General features: G+C 33.8%; 1 protein-coding gene across 2 annotated transcripts in view; it reads left to right on the top strand.

The window, feature by feature from the left end:
* Window positions 1-591: 591 nt before the first annotated feature.
* Window positions 592-9,604, top strand: part of phf20l1 (PHD finger protein 20 like 1) — a 72,404-nt gene continuing 63,391 nt past the window's right edge. The window contains exons 1-3 of one of the 2 annotated variants that reach the window (XM_028818126.2): window positions 592-703; window positions 1,864-1,986; window positions 5,184-5,355. In XM_028818126.2, the coding sequence (XP_028673959.1) occupies window positions 1,904-1,986; window positions 5,184-5,355 (255 nt within the window). In that variant the 5' untranslated portion in view covers window positions 592-703; window positions 1,864-1,903. Of the gene's footprint in view, window positions 704-1,857; window positions 1,987-5,183; window positions 5,356-9,604 lie in introns of those variants that run through there. The other variant, XM_028818127.2, reaches the window with a different exon arrangement.

The raw sequence follows: 9,604 nt of genomic DNA, 5'->3' as shown, positions 1-9,604 counted from the left end.
TGATTTCAATACACAATGGGAGGTCAAAAAATTAAAAACACACCTTAGGAGAAGGACCTAGGAGTCACAGGGGACTCTTCGCTATAAACTTCCAGGCAGTAACGTTAAACACCCCGCCACTTCTAATTATGTTTACGTTAAATCAAACAAAGCAGGCAGTCGTATTTAAATGTTAGGAAAAATTAAAACAAAAGCATTTCCAAACATCCTGTAATAATCAAATCGTTATACACTACTATCGATTTGTAGCAGTGTATACTGTTTATTCTATAAAGAAATACGATTCTGCGGTAAACTGCTTGTGCAGCCGCCTGGAATTGTGGTACTTGTAGTTTTATACATTTTGCAAATAGAACTGTTAAACAATAAATACCCATCAATCAATTTTTCTAACCCGCTTATCCAGTGCAGGATCGCGAGAAAACAATAAAAAAATGCCTTTTAAATTAACAAACAAACAAATAAATAGTTAAATGTATGCTAACCACATCAGTAACAGTGGCAGCAATAACAGTCCGACCTGCCCGGTTGTCCCTTGTCACGTGTTATAAATGTCTGCTTCCTGGCTGGCTTCACGTTGTGTAGGAAACGTACGTGCTGACGCTAATGTGTTTGGGTTATAGAGAGGGTTAAAGTATCAGACTGCCGAAGAATGGAGAAAAGGCTGAGTTTTTACTAAGAGTTTATATTTGTAGATTTAAAGGTAAACAACGGCTTCCACACCAGCGATACCCACATTTTATTATTAACAGTAAAGTAAATATATGTACTTTTAAGTAAACGCAATAAATCACTTGGAGTTCATAAAAAGCAGTCGGTTGCAAGAATGCTTAGGCCCAAGATGGAAAGAATTAAAATGTTAAACATTATGTTTTGATTCAGTTGCATGCATATATTCATGTACTTTCATGTACCAGCATTTTATTTCTAGCGAACTTTGCGCAAAATGTCAGCTGTCATGCTAGAATAATTGTTGTAGCAACCATTGGCTATCTGCCGCTGCTTTGTGAAGCTCAGATTGTTTTCTTATGTGTAGACGACTGCCTATTCAATTTAAAATAATATCCGAATTGTGCTATTTGGATTTCTGTGTATTGGGGGGGACATACAGAACAGCCCTGTTTTTCGCAAAGTCGGGCATATCAGTGTCTATTGTTATTGAGATGCAAGTGTACAGGAATACACTTGAACAGTTAAGGTGTCCAAAAAAGTTCCAAGTAACTAGCAAATGAAAATATTCTACTTTTTTTACATTTGACTTTCATACACTTTTAAATAACTGAGTAGAACTGAATATAGTACTTAACTGAGCAGTATATAGTTTATATATTTCGTTTGAGTATATGCAGATTGATTGCTCTATTTATCATTGTGCTAATGTTAATTACACATTTAAATAACTAATTCATTTTTGTGAACATTTTCCCATGTATCAGTTTTAAAGTGAAAAGGTCATTGCCATTAAAACAGGTTTTTTAAGTTAAGTTTTAAATACATGTACATTTTTATGGCTATAGTGAATTTGGACAAAATGAATCCTCAGTTTAATGGAGAAGTGTTTCTGATGTCAAGAGTGTTTTGTACTGTAACGTTTTCATTGATTGGAAATTTATAATTTACCATATGTCTGGTTGCATTTGAGAAATCTCATTGAAGTTTGGTTGCTACCCAGTGCCCATTGTTTTAGGAATAGGACAACCCTGTAAAACATGAATATGGAATATGCATGGGAAAAATATGCATACTGTACTGATAAAATATGCCCATTTTCTTTTTGATATTTCCTGTTAAATGAAAAACTTGTTAAACTGTTTTTTTTGGTCACATGTACTTAACTCTAAAGTTAATGTTACTCTTTTAAAGGGGGGGGAAAAACTTCTATCAAGGCTGGAAAGGGGTAAAGATGAGCAAGAAACCCCCTAACCGTCCAGGTATCATATTTGAAGTTGGAGCCCGTATTGAAGCCCAAGATTACCTACAGAAATGGTACTGAAATCTCTATTTTTGTTTTGAATTGTGACCTTTTTGACACTTTTTTTCTTATGCAAGCATGGTATACTTTTTGGTTCTAAATTTTTTTTAATCCAACCCTGAGAAAACCTCAAAGTTGGTCCATGTTCTTTTTGATTGGTTCTGAGTATTACTTATTATCTTTAGTTATAGTTTGATAGCTCTTGATATGCTACAAAAGATTGGCTTCAAATGTGTAAGTAAACCAGGAAAAGGAGCTTGGTTCTCTATTATGCATTGAGTTAGTTCTTGTGCGTTCAAATGAGAATGGTTGTTTTTTTCACCCCAGGCTTTATTCATAAATAACCCTAGTTGTATGTGTGTTTTTGTTTTTTAATTCCTAAAACAAAATATATTTGTAAGGCCATGTGTGTTATATGAAAATACATTGAAGTCTCAGTAGGATTTATCAAGAAACAAATACAACAAAAGTATTGGATAATTTACTTCCTGTATAAGACTGTAGAGCAAGTAGAGAAAAATGATGCAAACAATAATATTCATTCTTTTTATTATGCATACAATCTTCACTATTAAAAGGAAGCATTCAATTTAAAGACCACTCACTGTAGGTTAATTAAATAAAATATTTATTGTGTTATTGCAATATTTTGACATTTTCTAAACTGTTTATCACCAATCATTATAGTTCCATTATTACATTTAATTAATGTTTATAGCTGATTACTTATCAAGCATTTTAATTTTGGGTTCAGGTGATATGTCAGTTAACTGGGCAATGTCTAAAAAACAGCACTTTAATGGCTGTGGGGATGTCATAGGAACTTGTATTTTATGACCAATTCAATACCAGGATACCAAAAATATAACAGTATCGGCTTTCTTACATTGTTGGTAGCACAGATCGAACTCTGAAGCACACTGATGACTGAGTGCAAGTGGACATAGTGCTTCAGGCACAACAATACGTGATTAAACCATCAGTAGAAACTACACATGAAAATGCCTCACAGTGCTACAGCATCACATTAACACAACTCAACAAAAAACCCAGCAGAAATCTTGTCTGGAGATGCTTTGTGTTCGAAGCAGCTGAATTTCAGCACGATTGCAGGAATCGTGCTATCATTTTTTTGATTTTTATAAAAAAAAAAAAGCAAAACATTTTTTCATTATTGTCACTTTTATCCCATTATGGATGTATGAGTTGTAATTGTTTCACTTGTACATGGAGAGAGAAATCAGTTTTTAATATGATGTCCTACACTGTCCCAATAAAGGAATGGAAGCTTTTCTTTTATTTCCTGATGTGCAGCATCCATCTATTTTCTAAGTAGAAACTGCACATATAAAACTGTGGAATGTGAGAGGAAACTACACTACCACCAGTGCTAACAATAGCTGTAGCCAGTAAATCTCGAGACAAGTTATTCATGATGTGGCTATACAACTTGTGTAGACCAGCTATGAAATGAGCTCCATTTGTTAATGGAGTAACATTAAAGTAAAATTTATTTAATGGTTAGATTCTTTGGGTGGAGTGCTGGCTCTGAGGCTAGGGATCTGTGTTGCCAATCAGTAGGTTGCTGTTATGAGTCCTGTTAAGGCCCGAAGTTATTCCACTCCTTTTTGCCCTTGAGCAAGGTCCTTATCTTGCAATTGCTCTGTCCTGGGTGTGACATTAACATGCATACAGCCCTGCAAGCAGGTCCTCTAACTTGCAGCAAAACCTGGGGTTTGGTGGCAGGATTGGCACTTTAGCCGCTGTAAAAAAAACTTACACTGTTTCATACCTTTCAACATAATGTGGTGTTGAGTTGTCACCCATTGCACGGCTGCACTCTGGCCCTAATTTGTGATCCTGAGGTGGTTCATTGTGTGGTGGGTGTGGCAACCTCTCTCTCGTTTTGACTTTTTGAAGCACAAAACACGTCTCTCTAATTATATAACACAAACTGAATAATTTGAATCGCATTGCAGAGATGAATGAGTTTATAAGTCATATATATAAATGGTATGTTGGCAAATGTATGCAGTCTCTCTGTTACATTTAATTGACTACAATTAATATCGGCCAATTAATTTTCTAACTGTGGATTTGTACACATGCTATGCCATAACAAAGTCCGATCACTCGGTTAAGACGCTCTGAAAACAGAACAACAAAGGTAGTTTTTATTAGAGTTCTTGAATAATGGATTAATATAAAACTGCCAAGACTGATTTTACATAAAGTCTCAAAAGTTTGGACATATGTAAAAAGGAGGGGCAGGTTTGGGCAGTTAAAACCCTAGGTGTTTGTGACATTTGAAGTTGTAATACTTTTGACTCATCCATTAAAAATTACTCTTTGGTAAGTTCTTTACCAGCTAATGATACAAGTATAAATCTTGCAATAGCAAATGTGCTGAAATTCCCCCAAGATTATATCATTTCCTCAATTTGCTGTTACACTGGAGAAATCCCTGTGTCTTTTCTGTTACAAATTAAATTCAAGTCTGGAATTGTAATTTGATATTTATGAATGCCAATACTAGTTTACTAAATGATAGGTGGGTAACAACGCGATTGATATACCACTATTTTAAAGCTGCTGCTGCTGCTATTAGTATTAATATATTTTATATACTATTACAGAAAAAAGCACACTATTGTCCACTTGAATAATGGAGGATATTTTGAAATAAAAGCCAGTGAAAGGAATTTCTGTTTTTGCGGTGGCATCCAATAGGTATCTAGTTGTAATCTGAAAACTTTCTAGTGTATTGCATTGTGCAGATGGTGATATTGTGTTCTATGCATACGGGCACAGTAAACAGGAATCATTTGTCAGTGATTAAAAAAAGATTATTGTCAAAATAATCTTTTTTTTTTTTTTTTCTTGGAGCAAAAATCTGAAGTTCAAACCTCAGTTTTCAGTCTGTTTAGATTTTTGTTTTGTAGAATGGTCATTCAAGCCTGTAAATATAAAGTAATACCACCACAGATTTAAAGCTAAGTTGTTCAGCGGGTTAAAGTTTTTCACTTTTTAAATTAGGTTTAATAAGTTTTTTTCATCTATTCCGTCCCATTTTCCTTTTATTAAAGAAAACAATAGTTTCATATTTTTAGCAAAAATATTTTGTTCATTGTTCAAAAATTTTTTTACTTTTTTTAGTGATAATGAAAGCAAGAATTTGTTTCTTAATAACAAGGTATCATTTTCCTAATAGGTATCCATCTCGTATTGAAAAAATCGATTATGATGAGGGGAAAATGCTAGTTCATTTTGATCGGTGGAGCCATCGATATGATGAGTGGATTTTCTGGGATAGTAATCGCTTGCGTCCTTTTGAGAGACCAGCTTTGAGGAAAGAAGGACTTAAGGAAGATGAGGATTATGCTGTTGAGTATTTTTTTCTTCAGCTTATGATTTGTTTTTGTCAAACTATTTTTTGCTTCTTTTTGCATAATGCCAAATTTTAAATAAGAACAGCTCCAATGATAATTTATTCAAGCTATTGTACAAAACTCAGGAGGTTTGATGCTTCTGATGCAGTAAAAGTTTCGAAGTTATTTTACTTTCATTTTAATTTACTTTTATCTCAAATTGTTTTTTCTTTCATCCGTTAATTTTATTATTTTTTTCTCCTTACTACTTAATATTTGATATCTATAAATTCACATATTCCGTGTTTTGAATGCTTTTAAACTAGAAAGATAGATTTCTAGATTAGTTAGTTGGACTCCTGGCAATTTTTGATAGATAGAACTTTATTTGTCTGCAGGAGGAAATTTGGCAATTCGTAATTTGTTAATCCACATATTACAAGTATCCAGTTGTCAAAACCATTACTACCTTTTTTAATAATTAATTTTGATGGTGATTGTGTAATTTTTTCATGTAACTTTTAAATAGCCATTCACATGCTTGAACATGTAAAGTAACATTATAGTCATTACTGATCTTTTACTTTGTAAAAATTGGACAAAATGAGCTATCCATGTATTTTAGAATTAAAATCACTGCCAAAAATATAAAACATAATAGCTGCAATTGAATTTTAGAGACCATGTATATCATTCTTGTTTTTAAAGTTCACAGTGATAATAGAAATCTGCAAACAAAGGAATTGTACTGTGCTTCCTAGGACATGATCGTAAGAGAGGGAAAATAACCCTATATCTCATTGTTGCTTGGTGAAATGTATTGCAAAAACAGCCCATACAACTCCAAAATATATAGAATGACTTGTAAAATATGTAAAAAATAGTTTCAGGCACACAATATACAGGACATTAACCCTGCTTTATATAGCAGGAGGCCTAGGAGAATCCCACTACAGAAACAGACAGAAAAAAAAACAGACTGAATAATGTATATAAATATATAACAGCCGTACTACATAAATATGTAAAAGTCAATCATACCTTTTATAGGTTGATTGTAATCTACCGAGTTATAGTTAAGTGCTGTTTTGGTCTGTAATTGATGCAGTATTTGATTACTATTTTAAGGGGTTTTCAACTGTTTGTAATGAGAATCCAGACAAAGTATAAAAACCTTGCCTTTAGTAACAAAAAATAAAAATAAAAAATAGTACAAGTTGATGAGAAGTGGATTTTGTAACATTATAGTGAAACAAATAGCATATTACTCCAGGCTGAGAGAGACTAGCCTGCAGGTACCTTTTAATTCTTTGTAAGAAACTGCCCATGCAGGAGAGATGTAACCTTATTTTGTCTAAACCATGTGAGAGAATGATTGGCCAGAAGGGAAGGAATATAGTGCAGATTATATAGGAAATATGTGTTTGAGTAACCGTATGGACACCAGAAGAGTGGAAGTACTGGCTGCAGAACTAACCTTAAGTATTCTCCAGAATGGACCAGTGTTTTGAGAATAGAACAGTTCATTCGGAACAGTAAGCAGTGAAGACATGATGGACTGAGTTGCTGGAGAAATAAGTATGCTTAATGTATCTGTTTCATCAATTGTATTAATTTCTCATGCCAGTTCAATTCATGGACATTTTTTTAGAAAATGTTATTTATTTTAACTAGAGGCTTAATTTCATTAATTAACTGTGCTTTGTGATTTCTGGTGAAAGGAGGGGGTTGGCTCTGTCTTGTTTAGTTATTAGAATGGTTACCCTGGATATAAAAATATCACAGGGCAGTGTCCTGTTGGCTATAATTCAAGATCTGCTCTGGTATGGAAGCAGTATCATTATGAATAATGTTTTGTAGACTGATTTAAAAAAAAAAAAAAAAAAAAAAAAAAAAAGAACTATTTGGAAATGCAAATCAGTTCTTTGTCTCCAGAAGACAAAATGAATTCATTGTAGAAAGTTGCACACTCCCTTACAGTTAAAGATAAAGGTAATGGCAGTTTCATAAATTATGTAGGTTGACATGTTTCCTCTTAGGGCTGGACAATTATCAGGTAACTATCTAATTATAATAGTAATTAGAAAATTATCAATATTTCAGTTTATTAAATAATTGTGTGGTGAGACATTTTTTTACAAAGTATCTCTGGTCTTAAAGGCTCAATGGGTATGATATATATCATGAATTAACAAACTTATGCCAGTTTTGTAAAGGTTTAATGCTTCCTGCTTCAAACAATTCAGCCCTACCTGCAGGACCAAAATTATGTCTCCTTCTGTGAAATATTAATTTGGGTCCTGCAAAACCTGTAAAATTTCACTTAGAATACATGCCTCTAAGTGTTAATCAAGTATTGCATAAATTCAGTAAAATGCTTTGTCAGAAACAGTTATATGGTCAAATAACCTGACCAATAAGATCCATACTTTTATTTTTTGTTATATTAGGGGTCTCTGCCCCCTGCTCACTGTGTCTGCCAAAAGCATTCACACGACTGAGAGTTTAGATAACATGGTTTTATTTGAAAATAGTTTTAAGTAGGGTGTGACTTGAAAGAATCTCATGTTAAAGTCTCCATCTCACGGGACTTCATACTGCGCCAGCGTTTTTTAAAAATCTTTTAATGGTCACTGGCAACATGAATTGGATGATCTACAAATCTCTGACTTAAAGTTTAAATCTGAACAATATATTTGATCTCTTCTCGCTGTTCCGTTATTTCACCGAGTAATAATTTCCGTTTGTTTGCGCTAATGTGATCTTTCCTATCCTTTTTTTGAGACTTTCGAATTTTCGTACTTCTGTTATCTCTAACCTGCTCTGCATGTGTACCACGCCAACATTTTTGAATTATTTATGACATTCTACTTTGTCATCTACTCTTTGTCCTTTGTTTCGGACCCCGGTGTGGACTCGTCTTGTGGGACATATATGTGTCTCTCCGAGAAAATCACGTCTTGTCTCCTTCCAAGATTTTCTTTTAATAGAGAGATGTTTAAGACACTTGTCACTGAAAATGCCAACCGGTTCTTTTATAGCAGTGTATAAGTGATGTAGCATGCTCATAAATTATTGCATGCTATAATGCAAGCATGTATCAGAGCAACTCAATGGCAGCTGGTTTTCTTCTCTTATCAGTGATCAGTAAAAATGACCACCATATGACCAGTTTTTTCTTTTTTTTATTTTTGAACTGTTTCAATGTTTGGGGCACTTGTTAGCTGCCATAGGTAACATACACAGATTCTAAGATTGTAACACCGATTGCAAAGAATTAAGTCAGATTCCATTAGAAATAGATAGATAGATAGATAGATACTTTATTAATCCCAATGGGAAATTCACATTCTCCAGCAGCAGCATACTGATACAATAAATAATATTAAATTAAAGAAAGATAATAATGCAGGTGAAAAACAGACAATAACTTTGTATAATGTTAAATGTTAACGTTTACCCCCCCGGGTGGAATTGAAGAGTCGCATAGTTTGGGGGAGGAACGAGAAATAACCTCTCTTCTTCAGTCCACATTTGCATATAGCCAGAACTAGCTGATAGGTTGTGCAAATGCTGGTATTGCCAAATAAGTGAAGGGTTAATGCATCATATTAGGTTATATTAGTTGCCTAGCTTGCAGCAGAAATGAAGGTTTTGTGATATGGCATATCAAGTAATTGGCAGAAAAGCTAATCCACATTTTGGTATGGCGGCCAGATATAATGTGATAGTGTGAAAAGCCATACAACATGATTTTAATGTTACTTTATAGCTGTGCTTCACCACACTACATTCAAGCTGTTTAGAGGAAATGTTAGGTAAAATGCTGCAAAAGACAAATATGCGTCTTGACTAATACACTTTTGTATTCAATTTTGTTTGCTCATTTTTGTTTACTTAACATACAATACAAACCTTGGTGGAGTCTTCTAATTCTTTGTGCCCTCCTTTGCATTGTATTTTAATTGAAAATTATCTTTCTGTTGTAAAGTACATACATGATTCTTTGCTTATACTACAGTAATTACTGTTATCGTTCACAATATATGTATTCCATCCTGATAATTTCTTTTGGCTAAATCCCCTATCCCAGTAGTAGTACAACAAAGCATTCTTTCCCAAAGTTATTCATTTGGCCAGGCAGTGCCTGTCTATCCCTGCCTTTAGCTCCCCTTCACATAATGTTTTTAGCACAGATTGGCAACACTGTGTTCTGCCTCGGAGCATCCCAAAGCCAGAGACGGTTGACAGATTAGTACTTCTA

The sequence above is a fragment of the Erpetoichthys calabaricus genome, chromosome 13 (genome assembly GCF_900747795.2).
Source record: "Erpetoichthys calabaricus chromosome 13, fErpCal1.3, whole genome shotgun sequence".
Classification (NCBI taxonomy): Eukaryota; Metazoa; Chordata; class Cladistia; order Polypteriformes; family Polypteridae; genus Erpetoichthys; species Erpetoichthys calabaricus.
The sequence above is the reverse complement of the archived record's forward strand: the minus strand, read 5'-3'. Positions and strand labels throughout refer to the sequence as shown.